This window comes from Erinaceus europaeus, chromosome 14 (genome assembly GCF_950295315.1).
Source record: "Erinaceus europaeus chromosome 14, mEriEur2.1, whole genome shotgun sequence".
NCBI classification, from domain to species: domain Eukaryota; kingdom Metazoa; phylum Chordata; class Mammalia; order Eulipotyphla; family Erinaceidae; genus Erinaceus; species Erinaceus europaeus.
Genome location: NC_080175.1, coordinates 21,382,580 through 21,404,934, shown reverse-complemented (window position 1 = coordinate 21,404,934; position 22,355 = coordinate 21,382,580). Strand labels below are relative to the sequence as shown.

The 22,355-nt window shown below is 39.0% G+C and overlaps 1 protein-coding gene across 3 annotated transcripts in view; it reads right to left on the bottom strand.

Annotated features, from left to right (window-relative positions):
• Positions 1-682: 682 nt before the first annotated feature.
• Positions 683-22,355, bottom strand: part of SORCS1 (sortilin related VPS10 domain containing receptor 1) — a 633,466-nt gene continuing 611,793 nt past the window's right edge. Inside the window, exons 24-27 of one of the 3 annotated variants that reach the window (XM_060171368.1) lie at positions 19,425-19,524; positions 6,153-6,258; positions 5,882-6,042; positions 683-4,193 (exon numbers count right to left, since the gene is read on the bottom strand). In XM_060171368.1, the coding sequence (XP_060027351.1) occupies positions 4,186-4,193; positions 5,882-6,042; positions 6,153-6,258; positions 19,425-19,524 (375 nt within the window). In that variant the 3' untranslated portion in view covers positions 683-4,185. The remainder of the gene's footprint in view (positions 4,194-5,881; positions 6,043-6,152; positions 6,259-19,424; positions 19,525-22,355) is intronic. The other 2 variants (XM_060171370.1, XM_060171369.1) reach the window with 2 other exon arrangements.

The window sequence follows — 22,355 nt, the reverse complement described above, 5'->3', positions numbered from 1 at the left end:
AGGGAAGCTTCCAGTGGAGGGGATGGGATGTGGAACTCTGGTGGTGGGAATTGTGTGGAATTGTACCCCATCTTATCACACAATTTTGTTGATCATCATTAAAGTACTAATAAAATTAAAAAAAAATGTTTTGTTCATAGTCACAGTTGCCATCACCAGAACACGCCATTCTGCAGTCCTGGCTCATGTCTACACTGTTATTTGAACCTTAAACCCTCTCTAGGTCTTAGTTCATTCCTGCAGGTTTAGGCATCGGTAACTAAAGGCTTATAAACAAATCTGAAAGCATTTGTTTCAGGTATGTATTTATTTACATGTATATATGCACAAATTTATAAATTTTGAACTAACAATAATGAGCATGCTACTTCTTCCAAGGCTGTCAGATTGGAGAGATTTTAAAAAGGGCAAAGTAAGTGAATAATGCAATAAGCAGTATAATCAAATAAATGAGGGGATAATTCAGGTAGTAGAATATATTCTGCTTTGTTAGAAAAGCAAACAAGCAAGCAAACAAGCAAACAAACAAACAAAAACAGCAACAAAAAAATCAACTCTCCAGTCTGCATGGTTTAGTATATTTTCATGCAAAATAGTCCCTAGGAATTCCTAATGAGATATCACTTCTATATGTAGATTGAAGACCAAGTTTGGGGATAAAATAAACACAGAGACAAAAATCTTAGAGACATTATCTGTTTAATAAATATGATTGTAAAAGCAATAAACAAGAGCAATTATACATTACACTACATAGTCTTTAACAAAAAATACATCAAAAAAGTCATTTTAAAATTAGAAGTAGTTCCGATACTATAAGAAAACTTTTTTTTAATTGGCTTCCTATAAAAATAAGTTGGCAAATGAGGGGTTTCAATGCTCAGTTGGAATCCTGGAAAACACAGAACAGCTGTCAAGCACCCCACTGCTCTCAAAGTTGCTGTTTGAAACTTCTGGAAAAAAGGCAAAGCAAGCCTCTGCATTTTGGACAGTGAATCCAATTAGGAGTAAGGCAAAGGAGACAAGTGTTTAGGTTGGTTGTTCAATGTAATGCAAGCTTAGTTTGCCTTCTGGGAATTTGGAAAACACTTTGATATAAGAATTTCAGACTGTCCTGTATCTGACCTTCCTCATTTATCTCTCTCTATCCACTCCACTGGGTTTCTGCCCACCGAACTCCATCTTGTTTGCACCTGCTGTCACTGAGTAGGTAGGCACTTGGGCCCTTCCCATTTTTATACTCTCATTACTGCTGTCTCTTTGAGACTAAACTAGAATAATCTAGGACTGTTGTTCTCAAACTAGTATACGTCATAATAAACTAGTTCTCAAACTAGTATACGTCATTTATAAAATTGGAACAATGGGCCCCATTCTGGAACTTTTAGTTCAAAAGGTTTGAGGTGAGACTCTTTTTTTTTTTTTTTTGATGATTCTGATACTTGTTCCAGGTGTCAGACTTTGAGAACCAAGAGTTAGATCACGGTAACAATGAGGTCCACCTGAACAGTACCTTGCCTCACTAATCTCCTACTGGTGTGGGGGAAGCTGCAGGGAAGGGTCCCTGAAAAAGCTGGAGATGCTGAATCTGGAGTCTGGTCATTTTCCAAAATGCCAGGCATCTTGTGCTCACCTCTGCTTTTACCTAGGACTTAAAAGCCTACCCTTCCCTACCTCTTTTCATTCCTTTATTCCTTCAACAACAGCTGTCTCAACACTACTTTAGGCAAAGCACTGTGCAAGATTAAGAGTGCTACCCTTCATCTCATGATTTTCCAATTAAAATTAATTGAACTGCAACTCTGAGGACTCCCTGTGCTGTTTTGAGTGAGCCTCTTCCTTTGTTTTTGTTTCCAAATACTTCTGTCTCCCAGATTGCATGTGGGAGGCTCCAACTGAAGAAGATCAATGTGGATGTTTCCTATGAGGTAGGAAGCCTGGCAGGTTGGGATCATTTAAGTTCTACAAAGAGATGGGTGCCTCTAGCAAACTCCACTTTCCGGATCAACCTGGACATCCTCAAGCATAAAACTCTCTGCTTGATAAATTAAGACTGCAGCTTTGCTACTCTTCTTCTGCATGAGCTACAGAAGGACAAAGGTTTCAGGATATTTTGGACACTCCTTTACCCACAGGGCCTTGTTATACTCCATTGCTGGCTTTGCAACACAGCTAAGAAGAAGGCTACGCTCTCTGAGAGGTTCCTCAAAAACTGTTTTTATCTGTATTTGCTCAATTCCATGGGCTTCTGCTGGATGTGATTTTGTCTCTTTCTTTCATGACTGACTGCCCTGGGAAACTGGGATTATTGTATGCTTTGAGTACATCTGCTTTATTTAGTCATATAACTTGTCCTCTCTAAGCTCAAAAATGTTTATTTTGCAGACATCAGAGATTGCTGAACACACATGTAAATTGACAGGGGACTCTTGACAGAATCAAAATCTCATCCTAACGTAAGGTAAAACCTTCATATAGTCTCAGATATTTTCGATGCTCTCAAACATGAAATCCATGAAATGCTTTTTCTTCTGGTTAAAATCTGTTTTATTTTACAAATAGCTTTGCTCTACTGTGAGAGAAGAAATACTGGCTGACAGCAACCATCACAGGAAGAAATTGCCCTGTCACATAGCAACATGTTCAAAACATTTCTCACAAGAATCTTTCTAGAGTTTGAATACACTAGATATTTTTAATGTGTCAGAATACCACGGTTCATCGGTATGCTTTGTTTTCTAACATACATGGCCAGGTTTGAATTATTCTGCATACATCAACTCTTTATATGTTTCCAGGTGGGAATATTTAGAAGGGGTAGGTTCTACTGGAGGTGACACAGGATCCAGAAAGTTGAACCCTGCAGGGGAGGACGCAGCTTGGTCAGTGTGTACAGAAGCTGGCATGCTTGGAAGTGTACAAAACTGACTAGGAGTCATGGGGTAGAGCTGGCAGAGGCAAGGTCAATGTTTAGGGAACAGCATGGCTAATGTTCACAATTGAGCAACAGTTTGGGGAAGAAAAGATAGGAGTGGTGGAAGGATAACTTGGGGCTTGGAGGGAAGAGTTACCAAGCCATCAATGGATCATGACCACACATGGAAAGCAAACAACGGGAAGGCCAGACATCTGTATGCTTTGTTTTCTACCTAAGTTGGGGCAGGATGGAAAGTCTTAAGGGGAAGCAGTCATGATGGAAGGGGTGAACGGGAAACAAGGTTCACTTCTGACATGCCTGCCTCCCCTGGTTTTCTTTTTTAACCAATCTGCGTGTATACATGGAACTTTCCACTTATTTCTCCATTTTGGGGGCCCCACAGAATAGAGAAAGCAACCCTGTGGCCACTCCTGGCCAGCAGAATACCAAAGGGAACTTAGGAGGGAAAAGTGGCAATAAGGAAGGTAGAACAGAGAAACAGCTCAGGGTTTCAAACTCCTGTGCATGTAACTGTATCTTACGAAAGAGGCTAAGGTGGCTATTCCACCCATCAGCCTGTAATGCTAAAAGAGATGTTAAATCTAGAGCCAAGAATATTTCCAAAAATACATGCAGATTTCCTTGGCCTATATATGTTAGGAATTTCCTACAAACACGACCGATCAGAAAAGAGAGAGAAAGAAAGGGGGAGGGGAGTGTTTTCCATTAAAATAGAGCACCTGTACACTGCCCCTCCAAGCATGTTCTCAAGGTATTGTCCACATGCACAGGCTTAAAGCTAAAAACCCTTGTTGTCTGTGTCTGAAGAATTAAAAAGTCCCGATGCAGTGAGTGTTTGTTTGTTTTGTTTGTATTTTGATTTTTTTTTTGTTTTAGTTTAGTTTGTTTTTTGTTTTTACTGGCGTCCTCCATTCAAACATTTACATAGGTAGGGATTTCTTTTGTGCTTTGATTCTCAGCAACTATGGAAATACTTCCTGGCAAGATAGGAAACAGAACAACAGAAGAAAGGAAAAACAAAAAACATAAAGTTAGTGGTCATGAAGGATGATGCACTTGACAAGAGCGAAATTCATTCCTGATCAGCTGGTCGCCTGTAGCCTTTGGGGGGGGGTTTCCTTAGATTGCAAAGTGTGTCCCAGCAGATCCCCGCTTTGGCGTTGAAGGTGGAGTGGAGTGTCTTGCTCTTTGCAATCGGAGAGATGAGTCACCAGGTTGAGTAGAAGGGGAGGGAGGGGAGGGTAAAGCTACTCTCCTAAGAGAAAACGTGTAACACTTACTCATTTAATGACACTGGAAAAAGAAAGGTGTCAGAGACTTTGCAAAGGGCTGAGATGGTCCTGGAGGAGGAGGGATTGCTACTTTAATAAACAGCTCTGTGTTTCACACCCCATAGAAATGGGATTGAAAACCAAACAACCCAAAGAAATAATGCACTTAGAAACTTTCAAAGCAAACAGGGTGAATGCTTCTCTGGACTTGAAGACAGAAAAGGAGTATTTCTTTCTTTCTTCCTTATTTTTTCTTAACCCAAAGCAATTACACATTTATCATTCTGTCTCCCCAAATAAAAGAAAGTACATTGTGAAAATTGGATACCAGATGTGGCTGCAGTTATTTTTATTACCTCTAACATGAGTTTGTCATTGAATTTAAATTTCCCTCTAAATCAGCCACAGAACTTTCTTGTATCTATTTAAATAAAAGGTTATTTTTAAATCTAAAGACTTCTCTCCCCTCCCCCCAGTAACAGTTAAAAAATCTTATGGGAGGTTCTTCTAGGTGCTCAGATATTTATCACATTAGAGTTAAGCATGAATGGTTATATAATAAATTATCCATCCTCGTCAGCACACTGCAGGGTCTAGGTGGGAACATTTATAACTCCTCATGACATCAGATAGAAGGAAGCAAAGAAAAAGATTGGCAAGGGTGCTTCCACTGAATTGTCTCACTTCTTAGAAATTCTGTTGCCATAAATATTAGGCATTAACAACTGCACAACAGGCTCAGTTGAGAGAAAGCTCTATTAAAAGACTTCTGCTCAAGCAGCCAAAGGAAATAGCTTAGCTGGAAGAGCACAGGACTTGTCAGAGGTTTCCAGTTCTTATCCTGGCCTCACAGATGCTAAAGTGTTGATCTAGCTTCTCTCTCAGTCATATGAAACTCTTTCTCTCTCTCTCTCTCTCTTTCTCTTTCTTTCTCTCTTTCATATGATAGAAACTTAAAAGGATTTTTGTTTGTTGGTTGGTTGGTTTAAGACTTAAATATGGAGACAGAAAAAGGAAGAAGAAATTGCAATGAAATAGTCTAACTTCAGGAGTCCCTGTTCCCAGGATTTTCTGCAAATTCTATGTCCTGTTTCTTGCTTTTTTAGGGGAGGGGGCAGTTTTTTTTAAATTCCTACTACATTAAAAAAAAAAAAAAAACAATTCCAGGGTGATCAGGCTGTCACTCTCAGGTCTGATGATGTCCTGCTCTAACAGTGTTTGGAGCAGGTGTGCCTCCACAGAGCTGTCTCAAGATGAGACTGCTGCTTTCTGTTATTGGCCATTACATCTTCCATCCCTCAAACCCAGCCTGGTGCTCCAGATCACCAGACCTCTGAGGCCTGTCCCGGCACCTTGTTAGAGCAGATATACCTATAAACCTTTCTACCTATAAACATTTGAAACCCAGTAATTTATCAATAATTTTTACAAAAAGGAATAACCCATGAAAGAAAAATAGAATTGGACAGGAGCAAGTTATTATTATTATTGTTATTGTTATTTTCTTTCTTCATTTTAAGGGAAGGAAGCAAGGTAAAAGGTAACTTAGCTTTTTCATTCAGGAATGTTAGAGCAGAAGAAAGGGGTTATTTCAAGCTAGGAAGGGGTTAGAGAGAGAGTCAGCCATTCACTACTTGGGCCAGAGAGCTGATGACTACCAGGAATCATTTACCTATGAGCTGTGACTCCACCTTGTCATCTATCAGCTGGCCAGGCCTCCTTAGTTCAGTCTGAGGGATATGGGGCCTGCTTTCAATGTGACTGACTTGACTGACCATCTCTCGTTCTTTCTCATTCTGCATCTGGGCATAAACATTAATCCCCGGGATCTTCCTAAAACATTAACAGAAACCATCACTGCTGTGTATATCTCTGCATACTTCTGAACCTGTCAGGGAGAAGGCAGTGGGGTGGGAGGGAGACATGGATGGAGGGATACATACCTTTTAAACTTATAGATGACAAATACTGCCAACCCCACAAATACCACTGAGAGCAGCATCAACATAGCAGAACCACTATGGGTTGGATTGAGGTCCACCAGTGGGGCTGGGGAGAAAATAAGGCAAGGTCATGAAAAGAGACTAGAGTAGCCAAGAACCCAGAGAGGCATAGTAAGTCCCAGAAAGCAGCAGGAGTCCTACATACAAGACACATGTCACATGCCCAGGTGCATGCAGCTGAACATCCTGTTAAAGAAACTCAGTGGAGAAATGTAAAGCCTAGATGCTAGTGTCAGAGTCCTTGGATTTAAAGATTTCTCTAGAAAGTTGTTGTGGCCAGCTGTGCTGGTTGTGTGGCCCTAACCAAGTTATTACACCTCAAAATATCTTTAGCTGCATGGTGAGGGTTATCTTATCAGGCATGTGTGAGGATTCAACATATTAATGCATGCACAACACTGATAACAGTCCCAGTAATATGCCCAGTAATATGTAAACCTTCAATTTGTATTAGCTTTGATTACTGTGGCTGCTATTATTTTTAACCAGTATGGGAAACAGCATAATCCAATCTAATAATACGAAAGTCCCGTTTTCTGAATGCAAGCTTTTCCCACTAGGCAAAATAGAATCAGAAAGACAACTAATAGAAATGTTTCTATGAACTATCCTATCTTTCTCTCTTCTCCTCCAGATGTTTTCATGTGGAAGAAGTAACTGTCAAGAAGAGGAGAAGGCTTATGTATTTTTCACACAGAAAGTCCATGGCTAAGTGAATATTTCACAAGAGCAGCCATGCTGATACAAAGTTCTAATAGCTTTAGCAGGAAAAGCCAGATTCTCAGATAGCATGAGTTTTCTCTTCATGGACCAGAGAGATGCCATATATATATATATATAACAGGGAGATAAAACAGTTTCACTTAGAATGATGCTCTCGGGAACATGACTTGTCTCCCTTCTACACCATCCTCCTTCTTAGGGTCAAATCTTCTGTACTTTAATCATTTTGTCTGCAATTAACTTTCAGCCTCTGGGAAAATGAATGTCTGTAAACATGGCATAGAAGATGAACTACATGTACTTATAGTAACCTGGGTGTCCACCTTTTCCTTCCATTAATTTAGGCAAAGTCTGTTACGTAGTCATGTGGGTGACTTTTCAGCACTGCGTTCTACAGTTTCCTCAGTTACCAAGCCAAGAGGGCAAAGTTCTGGCTTTTGATATGAAGGTTTAAGTATATTTGACCACAATACTGACTATGGTCTCAGCTAAGACTCACAGCTGCTCTTTCTCTGTCTTTTTTTTTTCTTTTGTAGAATTACATCACAGTCTCTAGGAAGTAGACTCTATATAGCAAATGAGAAACAAAAGCTAAGTCCTCTCACAGGAACATGTTTAGCTTTAGTAGAAGGAGTTTCCCAGGAGGCACTCCTGTAACCTCAGGGCCTCTTCCTTTCCCATAAGCCAGGTAGCCCTGTGTAAGAAGACAGATGTGGCTGGATCCAAGGGGGACATTCAGGACAAATATACTCTCACTTTAAAATCAGAAAAGAAAGGTCTCTCTACTCAGGTAACCATAGTGATATCAGCATAGGAGACCAGAAGTCCTTTGAATCTCAACTGTAGTTGGCAGGGTCTCTCTCTCTCTCTCTTTTTACTTCCTATTTAAAAAAACAAAACAAAACAATTTTCTTGCAGGAAGGTAAGGATTGTGTTAACAGTACAGTTGTTGACAGATGGTTATAATTTCTCATCTCCCCACTGTGTGTATCCACAAAACACTCTCCCCAGCAACTTGGGGCCTTTCTCACCATCATGTACCAGGACCCCAGTGTCATGATGTCTTCAGAGAAAGAGGACAGCTTTCATTCATCATTGAGATTGTTTACTACAAACAACTATCGGGAAGTTGAGGATGGGGTTATAATCTCCGCTAAACAGATAAAAGGTTCTCATGGGTTATTGTCTTTGCAAAGGACTCGGACAATGGAGAAAAAAATACTCAGCACTGAGGTATTTTTTTTTGTTGTTTTGTTTTGGTTTTTTGCCTCCAGGGTTATTGCTGGGACTGGGTGCCTGAACTACAAATCCACGGCTCCTGGAGGCCATATTTCCCATTTTGTTGCCCTTGTTATTGTTGTTGTTGGGTAGGACAGAGAAATTGAGAGAGGAGGGGAAGACATAGAGGAGGAGAGAAAGATAGACACCTGCAGACTTGCTTCACTGCTTGTGAAGTGACCTCCCTGCTGGTAGAGGGCCGGGGGCTCGAACCAGAATCCTTGTACACCAACCTAGAGACACAATTATTTTATTTTGACTCTCATGTAGTCCCCATACTTTTCAGACACAACTATATTAAAAAAAAAAAAACTCAACTGTCATGTAGTTTCACCTGTAACTCAAAAAGATGAGCCCTGTGGCTGGGCAGTGTTGCATCGGGAGAGTGTGTACATTTCCATGGAACAAGAACTGTGTTCAAGACTGCCCTCCCCCACCACTTGCAAAGAGGAAGCTTCACAACTGGGGAGGCAGTGTTACAGGTATCTATTTTTCTCTCTCCCTTTCTACTCCCACCTTCTTAAATTTTTCTCTGTCATTATCAAAACGAAAAAATAATAATAAAAAATAAAAATGGTCACCAGAAGAGGTGGATTTTAAAAAAATATTTATTTATTTATTTATTTCCCCTTTTGTTAACCTTGTTTTTTATTGCTGTTGCGGTTATTGTTGTTGTTGTTATTGATGTCGTCGTTTTTAGATAGGACACATAGAAATGGAGAGAGGAGGGGAAGATAGAGAGAAGGAGAGAAAGACACCTGCAGACTTGCTTCACCACTTGTGAAGGGATTCCCCTGAAGGTGGGGAGCCGGGTGCTCGAACCAGGATCCTTAAACCGTCCGTGCGCTTTGCACCACGTGCGCTTAACCTGCTGCACTACTGCCTGACTCCCAAGAGGTAGATTTTTATTTTACAGATATTGAACCCCAGTGATAACCCTAATGGCAATATATATGGCTCTCTCCACCTCCTTAATTCTACCCTTTATTTCTGGATACCATCATAATACCAGTATCACAATACCTTATCATACTTAAGGAAATGATAATAAGAAGCCATTTTAAAGGTAATGATCTAATGCAAAGCCTTAATTTGACAGACATTTAGAATGGTTAGAGGCAGGTTAGCTTCATTAGCTCAATTTCTAACTTCTGGCAGATCATTCTTAAATAATAAGCAGAATATCAGTGTAATGGAGCATCCAAACCTGTTCAAAAGGGTTAGCATATGGAATAAATGGGAAAGAAAGCACTATTGTGCGTGCGTGCGTGCATGCGTGCGTGCGCGCACACACACACACACACACACACACACATCACACACTTAAGATTCCTTTTTCCCCCTTCTTCCTCTTCTTGTCCTCTGCCTCATAAACTTAAACCCTTCATTTCAAAGTCATTCCAACTCAGATCATCATTCATAAACAAGCAGCAGTAATACTGCTAAGTAAATTGCATATTATTTTGGGAAAATGATTTGCTGCATCCCGAGTTCTAAAATCTATGCTATTCACCCTCTCTGTCTCAGCATCACTTGGTTACTTCTCAGAGTGGGTGAGCATGAGGCACCAGACAACACCAGGGAAGACCAGATGCCACTGACCTCTGGGTTCCATAGGTAACTTCTGCTGGCTGATCTGCAACTGAATATAAAGAGGCCCCTTATTGCTCCTCATAACAGCAGCCACATGTCTTAGTGTTCCCAGCAGTGAAGTGCATTTGTTATGTTCTGCTGAAGAATGGAAACTTGTGATAAATGGGCTTTAGCTTGTTGTGTGGAATTAACATAAATTAATCCCTCTCCCAGCGCAGCCTAAACAAGGTAGCAGTGTGGAGGAAAGTGCTGAGCAGTTTATTTGCTATTATTCATGCACAGAGTAAAACTGGGCTTCACAGCAGTTCAAGTGACTTGGAATTCCTAAGTTTGGATTTGGGGTGTAGCTAAGACTTGGCAAGCAATTCAGAGATGCACTGAAGTATTTCATTCTATTCATGCTAGTGTGGGTACATTGTAATAATGCTGGCAGTAGTAACAGCAGTTAGAGCTGAGTGTGAACGGTAGTGTATACTGACTGTGAAATAAATAGTTTTGTGTGGATGGGAGAAGGTTCATAATTCCATAACTGAAGTTAAGTAATTGATAAATTCCCTTTTTGGAATCAGATTCTGATTCTGTGACTCACAGATATGATCTGAATACAACCTCAGTTTTCCCAATTGCAAAATGGTGGTGAAAATAGTGCCTATTTTAAAAATTGTGTGAATGAAATAAGGCATAATTTTGAAAATAGTATATGGGTGGTCTGGGAGATGGCACAGTGAATAAAGCGCTGGACTCTCAAACACAAGGTCCTGAGTACAATACCCAGCAGCACATGTACCAGAGTGATGTCTGGTTCTTTCTCTCTCTCTTCCTATGTTTCTCATTAATAAACAAATAAAATCTAAAAAGAAGGAGGAGGAGAAGAATAAGGAGAAGGAGAAGAAGGAGAAAGAGGAAGAAGTGGAAGAAGAAGGAGGAGGAGAAGAGGTAGAAGACATAGTATATAGTAGCTTACAAACAACCTGAATCAAGACCACCCTGAAGAGTCTGTGAAAAAATGCCCTTTCTTGGTCTTTGCTTAAGACAAACTGCATCTCTCTCTGGGAGTGGGTCCCAGAAATCTATATATGTAACAAGCTACACGAGTCATTATTATGACTGCTAGTTTGAGAGTACTGCATGGTAGGCCCTATTAACTGTCGTTATCCAGTCCTTCAGCAGGAACCTCACATTTCCACTACAGAGCCTATATTTCCCCCAGTCCTGGAACCTTAGGGTGGGGTCCACTTTCCTGCATGCTTCTCTCAATTCATACCAAATAATATTGCATCCGCCAATCCCAACCTAATCAACGCAACGAGTACCACCTCAGCGTGCTTCACTTCAGACTGTATCCAGAGACTTCAGGTGTGGAATGACAACCCTTCAGCTTCATTACTCAGGTGAGACCTTTCCTTTCATAGAATTCTCTAGTTCCATTCCAGGAGGTTCACTTCCTAACAAAGTCTCAAAACCTAGATATAGACTAGGTCCCGTGAGATAGAATGTATGTTCACACGTATCCATAAACTAGGGCAAAATATATACCTGAAAGCAAAAGTACACAATAGTCTGCAGTGAGTACCCCACAACACTTCATCTGCACTATTCCAGTCTTTAGGTCCATAATTGTTCAACACTTTGTTTGGCTTTGTATGTTAACTCTCTTTTCAGCCACCAGGTTCCAGATGGCAGCATGATGCCGACCAGACTTCCCTGGACAGAGGACCCCACCTATGTGTCCTGGAGCTCTGTTTCCCCAGAGCCCCAGCCTACTAGGGAAAGAGAGAGGCAGACTGGGAGTATGGATTGACCAGTCAATGCCCATGTTTACCTGGGAAGCAAGTACAGAAGTCAGACCTCCCACTTTCTGCATCCCACAATGGCCTTACTCCCAGAGGGATAAAGGGTCCATACTCCCAGAGGGATAAAGAATGGGAAAGCTATCAGGGGAGGGGATTGGATACAGAGTTCTGGTGGTGGGAATGGTGTGGAGTTGTACCCCTCTTATCCTATGGTTTTGTTAATGTCTCCTTTTTTAAGTAAATAAAAAAATAATAAAAAAGAATTCAGTTCTTATCTTTAGAGTGTTCCTGACATCTATATTCTCTGAGTAACTAAAAGAAAAACAATAGAAAATACTCAGCTATATAAAATGATGAAATTTTTTCCTTCACTATAACTTATATGAAAGTTAAAGGAATCATGTTATGTGAAATAATTCAGAAGGAGAAAGACAAATATTGAATGATCTCGCTTATAGATGGGTCCTAATAAACAAAGAAAGGAAAATACATGACAAAACTCAATTAGATATTATCCATTGCAGCAGAGGAAACTAGTGAGGGGAGGTAGAAGAGAACTTGTAAGGGAGACGGGGACCCAGCGTCCTATGGTGGAGAAAGAGGGCTCATTGGAAGATGTGGTCTGTTGACAATTTGATTTTTTATACAGAGCACCATTCAGCTATGGCTTGTAGTGGTGGTAGAGATTGAATTTGGAGCTTCCAAGTCTCAGGCATAAAAGACTGCTGTTTAGACTGCTATATAATTCCTAGTTTAACAACAGTCTTATAAATCAACATTTCCCAATGAAATAATTTATATATAAAAAAAGAAGAAAGAAAAAAAATAAACCTAGATTTCTTGTTCGTTAATAGTAGCTCAATCTGATCATGGTGCTATGAGAGTTTTCTAAACTACCTAAAAGCATTCCAAAACCTCCTTCAAGGACCCGCTCCAAGATCCGGGTTTGATTTGAGCACCGGGCTCCCTACCTGAGGTAGGTGGTGGTGGTGGGGGGAGCTTTACAAGTGGTGAAAGAGGTCTTCAAGTGTCTATCTTTTCTCCTCTCTGTCTCCCTATTCTCTCCCAATTTCTATCTTATCGAATAAATTGGACGAGGAATAAAATGAACTCTGGGGTGGTCTGGGAAGTGACACAGTGGCTAAGGCATTAGACTCTCAAGCATGAGGTCCTGAGATCAATCCCTGGCAGCACCTGTACCAGACTGATGTCTGGTTCTTTCTCTCTTTCCTCCTATCTTTCTAATAAATAAACAAATAAATAATCTTTAGGGAATGAAAAAAGGTCTCTGGCAGCTGTGGATTTGTAGTGCTGGCACTGAGCCCCATTGATAACCCAAGAGGCAATAAGTAAATAAGTAAATAAATAAATAAATAAATAAAATACACGCTTAAATAAATAAGCAGATAGGAAAATAAAAAGTCAGCCTCCTATAGATAAATTGCAGTGTCATTTTCCCAACTCTCTCTTTGTTCAAGTCTTGTGCAATTTGCATTTAAAATTTCTCCCACCAAGAAGTGAAATCTGCTTCCTTGTCTCCTAAATCTTAGCTAACAGCATAATCTAGTTTAACAATGTAATGAAATGAGAATAAAGTCCATTGTGAATTTAAAGGTATTATCAATTTTTCCTCTTTTTCTTGGAATCCTGCCTGTATCATGTGTAAGGAAGCCCAGTGCAGCCTGCTGAATAATGACAGACGATGTGGAGGAGACCTTACATATTTTAACCAAGTTCATTTTAAAACAGCCCTTAGCTAGTTAACTTCAATATATCTGAACAGTTAAGATTCCTATGCAGAGACTGATATTTTATTGCAGGCACCATGGATATAGATAAGGCCAGAACTACCCAGGCCATCTAGAAACTTATGGGCAATAATGAATGTTTATTAGTAAGTCTCTGGATTTCTTTTTTAAAAAAATTATTTATTTTCCTTTTTGTTACCCTTGTTGTTTTATTGTTGTTGTAATTATTATTGTTGTTGTTGATGATATCATTGTTGGCTAGGACAGAGAGAAATGGAGAGAGGAGGGGAAGACAGAGAGGGAGAGAGAAAGATAGACACCTGCAGACCTGCTTCACTTCCTGTGACGTGACTCTCCTGCAGGTGGGGAACCGGGGCCTCAAACTGAGATCCTTAAGCTGGTCCTTGTGCTTCATGCCACGTGTACTTAAATTGCTGCACTACGCCTGACCCCCAGTCTCTGAATTTCTAAGTGGCTTGAAACCATGCAAAACCCAACTAATAACTTCTATACTCAAAATTCTTCTCTCTGAACTGGTTAAATATCTGATTATCAATTTCCATTATATTGGGCCCTGTATTAATTTCTGCTATGGATTTTGGTCTAGACTGACAAGATGATGGGATAAGATGACCATAAAAAATGTTCTACTCTATAGTAAATAATTTAAAAGAATAAAGGATAATGTGATTACAAGTTATTCAGATTCAATAGTTATATGTCAGCAAGCTTGATCACATGGGCTATAAATAATTTAGTATCTAAAAGGCTGCTTATAGGTAAAGGAGACAGTATAATAATTATGGAAAATACTTTCATGCCAGAGGCTCCAACATTCAAAGTTAAGTTTCTGTCACCACCATAAGCCAGGGCTGAAAAGTGCTCTGGTATCTCTCTCTCTACCCCCACCTTTCATTTTCTGTATTTCAGTTTAAAAAATAAAAGGCTGGGTAGGGGTAGATAGCATAATGGTTATGCAAAGGACTCTCATGTCTGAGGCCCCAAAGTCCCAGGTTCAATCCCCTGCCTCTCCAAAAGTCAGAGCTGAACAGTGCTCTGGTAAAAAATAAAATAAAATAAAATAAAAGGCTGCCTGTCCTAGATTCTTATATCTTTCTTTTTTGATGTATGTTCTCCTGTCTTTTTTTCTGCAAATTTCTAAGCTATCTCTATGTCTTCATATAACTGTCTCCTACATCCTAACTACTATTTATTTCCAACCTGCTACATGTCTGTACCCTGTTTCTGAATGACTATCCCCCTGACCATCTCTGCCCACTATAAGCTGATTCAGACCAGTTATCCTGTATTCATTTCTGTTCCTTTTAGGGACCTAGCAAACATTAGGCAAATAATAATAATAATAATAAAGAAATCTATTACAAGTTAAAGTGCAACCTTATTGTTGGTCCCTGGCATATTTATTAAAATGTCACATTTTTAATCACATTGGGGAAAGAGTTATGTTTAAATATCTTTCAAGTGTTATTACTTATTATAGCAGCATAATACCTTAATAAGTGTCAAAAGTCACTGGTCCATATGTTTATAAAACCATCTCTTTGTAGAGAAAAACATGTCTATTTTGATGGAAACAATCCTCTTAGCAATACTTTACTCACTAAATATTTGCAAATGGTAACTGTAGATACTAAGACAGCCAAGGACTAAAGAGACAGATCAACTTACTGGCTGTGGAAGAATTTCACTAGGACTAATTTCATCCCTAAATGGAAAATGTTATTGCAACAATTTATTTCACTTTACAGTTTAGAGCTCCACAACTCTATAATTTGGCATCTGCATATATAATGATGTGGCTGAGATTGTACTGTGGTTTCTAAAACTTCTTGACGAATGTTAATTCTGCCTTCAAGGGAAAGTGCATGTCAATAGGAAGCTGTCAGGCAGAAATCATGATGTATCATCAAGAAGGCTGACTTTCTGAATTCCTTATTCCCTCCCACATTCATTCATAACATTCCAGTGGTGGCAACTGAAGCCTGGATATATTAACTTTCTAATATCTCTACGATGATATCTTTTTTATTACACCTGAAAAAAGAAACTTAAGGAGTCAGCAACAACCAGGGAGGCTGCAAGAATGTAAAGTAACAGTTTTATTAAAAATCCACACACATCATTGGCAAAGGAGAGTTATCCTAAAGATAGCAGCTCTTAATCAAGACAACTGCTAGCTAGATGGATAGGAAGGGGTGGAAGAATAGTGCTTCTTTGTATTGATTTAAAAAATAACTTGAGGTTTTGGGTTTATTCTTTTGAGGAATGATAGTCACTATATTGTTGTAACCCCACTAGAAAGCTAAGGGTCAAACAGACCCTGGATTTCTAAGACATGCAGTCATAGAGTGAGCTATACTATGTCTTGATTTCAGCTCAGACGGGACCACTAATTATATCTCGTTAAAAAAAAAACCCTGTGGTGAGCTGGAGGGTGGACATGAGGCTTCGTGGGCCAGCGGGGGGGGGGAGGGGATGGGACACAATCTTTTGGTGATGGGAATGGTGTTTATGTACACACCTATTAAATTGTAGTACTATAAATCACTATTTAATTAATATGAGAGGGGGGGAAATTGATTGTATGTCTAACAAAGGGACTTTTCAAACCTAATCCAATTACCAAATAATGTGATGATAACAGTAACTATCCATTGTCTTCTCGAACCCTAAGATTGCAGGAACCTCACATTTCCACTACAGAGACTAAACTTCCTCCAGTCCTGGGATCCTAGGGTAGGGCCCACTTTCCCGTATGCTTCTCCCAATTCTTATCAAATAATATTGCATCCGCTGATAGCAACCTAATCAATGCAATGAGTGCCACCCCAGCATGCTTCACTTCAGACTGTGTCCAGAGACTTCAGGTGTGGAATGACAACCCTTCAGCTTCATCACTCGGGTGAGACCTTCCTTTCATAGTATTCTCTAATTCCATCCCAGGTGGTTCACTTCCTAACAAAGTCCCAAAACCTAGATATATACCAGGTTCCAGGAGACAGAGCATATGTTCACAGGTATCCATAAACTAGGGCAAAATATATACCTAAAAGCAGTAATACACTAGAGTTTGCAGTGAGTACCCCCCAACACTTCATCTCCACTATTCCAACCTTTGGGTCCATGATTCTTCAACAATTTGTTTGGCTTTGTATGTTAACTCTTTTCAGCCACCAGGTTCCAGATGCCATCAGGATGCCGGCCAGGCTTCCCTGGACTGAAGACCCCACCAATGCGTCCTGGAACTCAGCTTCCCCAGAGACTCACCCTTCTAGGGAAAGAGAGAGGCAGACTGGGAATATGGATCGACCAGTCAACGTCCAGGTTCAGCAGGGAAGCAATTACAGAAGCCAGACCTTCCACCTTCTGCAACCCACAACAACCCTGGGTCCATGCTCCCAGAGGGATAGAGAATGGGAAAGCTATTGGGTAGGGGATGGGATATGGAGATTGGGTGGCGGAATTGTGTGGAGTTGTACCCCCCCCATCCTATTATTTTGTTAATGTTTCCTTTCTTAAATAAATAAATTAATTAAAAAAAAAACATTGGTTTAAGTAACATAAAACCTCATGGCGGTTCAATGGCAAACACTAGAAGAAGAAGAAATGGCGGTTCAATTAAATCTGTCACTAAGATTCTAGTTCACACTAAACATTTCTCAACTGCATTTCATCCTTCACCATACAGCTAGATTATTCAAAAAGTATATCCTAGATACAATGCATGTTTCACTTTTGCCCTATCACTATTGTTACCCATGTTTTTTGGCAGTTAGGCTGGCTCCAAGTATGTCAAGAAACTTGACTTAAATGTTTATTACTCACTTCTTCCTACATTACAAATTAAAGGATCTTCTCTTTTCCTTTTTAATGTGTCTCTGTTTTAGTGCAAGCTCTGAATGGTAAACTAAATTCATTGCTGCCAGTGGCTAGAGCAGCACAATAAGAATTAAGTTATTCTTACTTCAGTTTCTTTCAGTAATAACCCTCTTGCCAATCATTCTCCCCTTGTCTCTATAATCTCTTGTTCTGTGGCAAAGAACTCCACAGATCATATGTCCATGGTTTCATCAATCCACCCATCCTCCACAATGTGTATATAAATAAATACAACCCATCTTAAGGTATCTCCTGGCATAAATAGAACACAAAGATGTCTAGTCCCTGAATACTTATTAAAGAAATGAATGCAGAGCTCCATCAGTAACTTGAAAAGGAAAAAGCAAGTCTTGGAGACAGGCTAACAACTGAATATGGTACATCTGAAGTAAATTAACTGTGTGTGTATGTGTGTGTGTTAAATATACCTAAGTTAGATTCGGACCATTACAATATTGAAATTTATTAACATTACTGATAGAAACCAAGTTTATTGAGAACCTTATTTGCACAAGTTCTATGCTAGGTATAATGACGGATACAGTATATAGAAATGATAAGCTTGATTCTCAGGAAGTTAATATGTGATGATGATGATCAACAGAGATAGAGATTTGGAATCAAGAGTTTCCAAGTAGACTTTTGACAGGAAGAGTTGGTAGCCAGGGACAGGTGTCTAGGAAGATGTCACACAAATGCAGGCAAATGTAAATTGAGATAAGCATTAAGACACAGAAAATTTTGACATGGAGAAATGTGTGTGTGTGGGGGGATATTCTAAGAATTAATTCTGCAATTAAAAGTATACTTTAATCAAACCACTGGTGTTCCCCGTCCAATCCTGAGCTTGATTTATTCCTAATTCCTGGTCCAAATATGGGTTGTTTTACAACATCATAGCTTTTGCCCACTAAACATGGATGTCAGCTACCACTAACTCCTGAAAGTCAAAGGGAATCACTCAGAGCAAAGCCCTCCTTTAACTTCCTGGGTAACAGTTCTCATTCTTGGTCTATTCTAATCCAATTTCAAATCTCTCCTTTTTTGCAAAGGGAGTTTAACAAAGGTAACTGTCAGGTTTGGCATAAACTCTTCAGAAGAACTGGAAAGAAATTAGGAAGCACAGAGATGGCTAAGAACAAAACAAGGACTGCGTTTCAAGTTGAGTTCAGCTTAGGTTTCAAAGTTACTAAATTCCTAAATAAAACAAGTGAGAGGAAAACAGATGAAATCATGTCTCTGATGACACCTAGGTATCTAGAAATGCTTACCTTGTGTTCCCATAAAAGCAAACAGGGAATTGACTTCGAAAAAAGCAAAATAAAGCTAGTAAATTCCTGAAAGGAGACAGTTCTTTTCCCTTGGAGACAAACCAAATTACGCATTGCCTCTCTTACTAGCAACATACTCTGGCTCAAATATTTTTAAAAGAAGGTTGTTGAACATCTGCTGAGCAATTAATGGAATGCAGTGGTGTGCTATAATGGTCCCTGGGAAGGTATTAGCAATCCTGCTTATGAGACATGAAATGTTTCAAACAATAGTCCTTTTCCTTTTTTTTAATTTTAATTTTTTTTTATATTTTCTCCTGTCTATGGAGGGAAATAGGAGAAAGGTGGAGAGAATTAAGTGAGGGTTCTACATCAAATTATCTTTCTCACTTTATTTTTATTTTACTTTCTCCAAAGTGACCCAGGCTAAGTTTGGGCTTTTACCTCAAACTGCATTCTTGTTTTGTTTTAGTTCTTTCAGGAATCTTGCATCACATCTACTTAAGTTGCAGAGTGATCACCTACAAATTCACATGTGCTATGTGAACACCCAGTAGCAAAACCTTCTTCTCTAGGATCTGTGTCTTGTTAAGTGAACTGCCAACTATGAAATGAACTGTGAGCATTAATTGGAGGGAATTTTCCAGATCTTTTTTTATTTTGCATTATTTATTGACACTTAGAGTTTACAGTAGTGAGAGTAAATCTTCTTGATTATATCTGATTCAGGGCTCAATCCCTGGCAATGAAATGGAACTCCACAACTACTGAGTTCCAGGTAACTCTATTATGCTAATTTATCACCAAACTTTAAAAAAATCATGAATAACCTGAAGTTAAGATTTTTCAGAAACATGAAAAGGAAAGAAGAGCCACAGAGAGAACTGAGGAGGCAAGAAAACTGACCTGTAGTTAAGTGGGATGCATGGACAAAGACCTGAACACCAGGCTTCAGCTCAAAGTGCACCAAGTTTTGATTGAGTTTGTGGATCAACACTTCCGATATCTGAAAGGAAAAGTGTCAAACTGAAAGTCACCACAATTGTCATGCCAACTATGAACAGGCATTCTGAAAAATACTTACCAAGGCATCCCAATAGTATATCTGTGAATTGTATGTTTTATAAGATTTTGAATTTTTATTCCAAGATATGCAAACATAGTTGTTTAAGCATCACCTGGTTTTATATCTTAATTGTTACAAAATAAAACAAACTATTTGTAAATTAAATAATTTAAGTCATTAAAACCTTTCCTGTTTGTTTTTAGTAAAGTCAGTATTTTTGAGATATTTATTATACATAAGGACACAAAGTACAGTTCACAAATTCTCTCAAGATCCTATGAATCTAATCTATTTCTTGATAGTTGACTCTTACTTTATTGCTCTCTGGCTCCCTCCTCTGACCCAAAATGTACCTTTTGTCTTTCAGAAAATAGTTATGTTACAAATATTTATTGAATGGTAAATATAGTTCTATAAAAATTATATATTCGGGAGTCGGGCAGTAGCGCAGCAGATAAAGTGCAGGTGGCGCAAAGTGCAAGGACCAGTGTAAGGATCCCAGTTCAGGCCCCCAGCTCCCCACCTGCAGGGGAGTCGCTTCACAAGTGGTGAAGCAGGTCTGCAGGTGTCTATCTTTCTTCCTCCTCTCCGGTCTTCCCCTGCTCTCTCCATTTCTCTCTCTGTACTATCCAACAATAAAACAAGGGCAAGAAAAGCTAATAAATATATATATATATATATATATATATATATATATATATATATATATATATACTCTAAAGTTGAAATAAAGTGCCACCACATTTTAAAATAATTAAGAGTAAATTCCTTGCTTCATATGTATGGGCACTAGCTAAACTAATCCTCAAACTGATGGACACAGAGAACACACACCCATGGAACTCTGGATCATGAAGTCGTAGTATGTGGACACCATTACAACCAGGAAATAATTGTACCCATGTCAAAAACTATCCTGTAAACCAACATTTCCCAGTAGAATGACTTGGGGAGGGGGATCATATTGGAAAAGTGGGAAAGACGGGGAAAGATGGTGGTTGGGGTAGGGGGGAAAGAAATACCACAGTACTGCTCTATAGTTCAAGGAGCTTTCCCTGAAGCCATATATAGTGCTTATATGGTATCGGGGCATGGAAGCAGGGCCCTCGTGTACAGTAAAATGCATGCTCTATTGGGTAAGCTATTTTCTGGGAGCTCAACTTAAAAAAATAATCTAAATTTGGACATTTTCTGGGCATATTCAATAGCTCATTTGAAGTTAAATCAATTCTGTCATGATGCTATAGCTATGAATTATTCTTAGGCTAAAAATGAGAAAATCAGTATGAGTTTTAACAATTTTCCCAAAGTGCTTATAGTTAATAGAATCAGTGCACTTTCTACAAGGACACTATGTTATATCTAAGTCTAGCTTTCTTAAGAATTCCACACACTTTTTCTACTACTACATTATTTATTATGCTAAATAACATTATACTAAAACATTTAAATGTTTTCAAGGATTTAAAAGTTCTGATTATTGTGGAAGCACTATAACTACAGAAATTCTACAGCACTTAGAACTTTACAACATTATTTGTGTACGTATGCTCTATAGACCCTGTGTGAAAGTCCTCTCATGCATTCTCTTAATTTCCTTTAACAAATATCCTGGATTTGAGTTAACAATTATCATTAATAAATATATTGCATCATTAAAAAAGCACATTTAAACCCAACATAGGGTAAAGAACTTTGAGAAGTAAGTAACATAGGTACTTTGAGTAGCAAGGTAAGATGTTATAGACAATGTTCATTTGCTTAAAGTAGAAAACTCAGCTCAACTTTCTCTAATTTTAATATCCTCTTGAGCAATTTAGAAAAGCCATACAATATTTTTTAAAATATTCCTTTTGCCTTATTTTAAATATCCTAGTTATTTCCTTTAACATGCTACTTAAGCTTAATTAGATGAATCCTGGTCATCATTCTGCTATTTTTTCCCCTTCTAATTGTTGAGTTTCATTCAGCCTACTGAAATGCCAAAGATGGCAACTTTGATCATTCTATCAACTGAGTTGGATGCTGGCTTTGGTTTGAAGACAAGATCCTCCTGCATGGTCCCTAATTGGTGATGAAATTAACTATTATGTAGATGAAACTCTTGGCTTAACAATATGAACCCTGGAAAACCATCAGTGACCTATGTTTGAATATCTGGGATCCAGTGTAAACTCTGCTTCTAAAATATTTTCATGGGAGCTGGGCAATAGTGCAGTGGGTTAAGGACACATGGCGCAAAGTTCAAGGACCAGTAAGAATCCTGGTTTGAGCCCCCAGCTCCCTACCTGCAGGGGGTCTCTTCACAAGTAGTGAAGCAGGTCTGTAGGTGCCTTTCCTCCTCTTTCAATTTCTCTCTGTCCTATCCAACAACAACAATAGCTATGATAACAATAACAACTACAACAAGTGCGACAACAAAATGGGAAAAATGGAGCAATGGATTCTTAGTTCAGGGACTGAGACCCACCAATAACTCTGGAGGCAAAAAAAAAAATCATTTGACAAATAAGATTGTAATAAATCCATATTGAAGGTTGGGAAGACAGAAAAATGGTCGTGCAAAAAGACTCATGCCCGAGGTACAAATGGTCCCAGATTTAATCCTCAGCAATAACATAAACCAGGGTTGGGCAGTGCTGGGGGAAAAAAAAGTTGAAACTAATATTCTCTACATTGGGCAACTCTTTTTCCTGGATATTAGATGGTTTCAGAGTGTTCTAGGTTCACAGAATTAGAGCACACATTTTTCCTTAGTGATCTCTAAATAT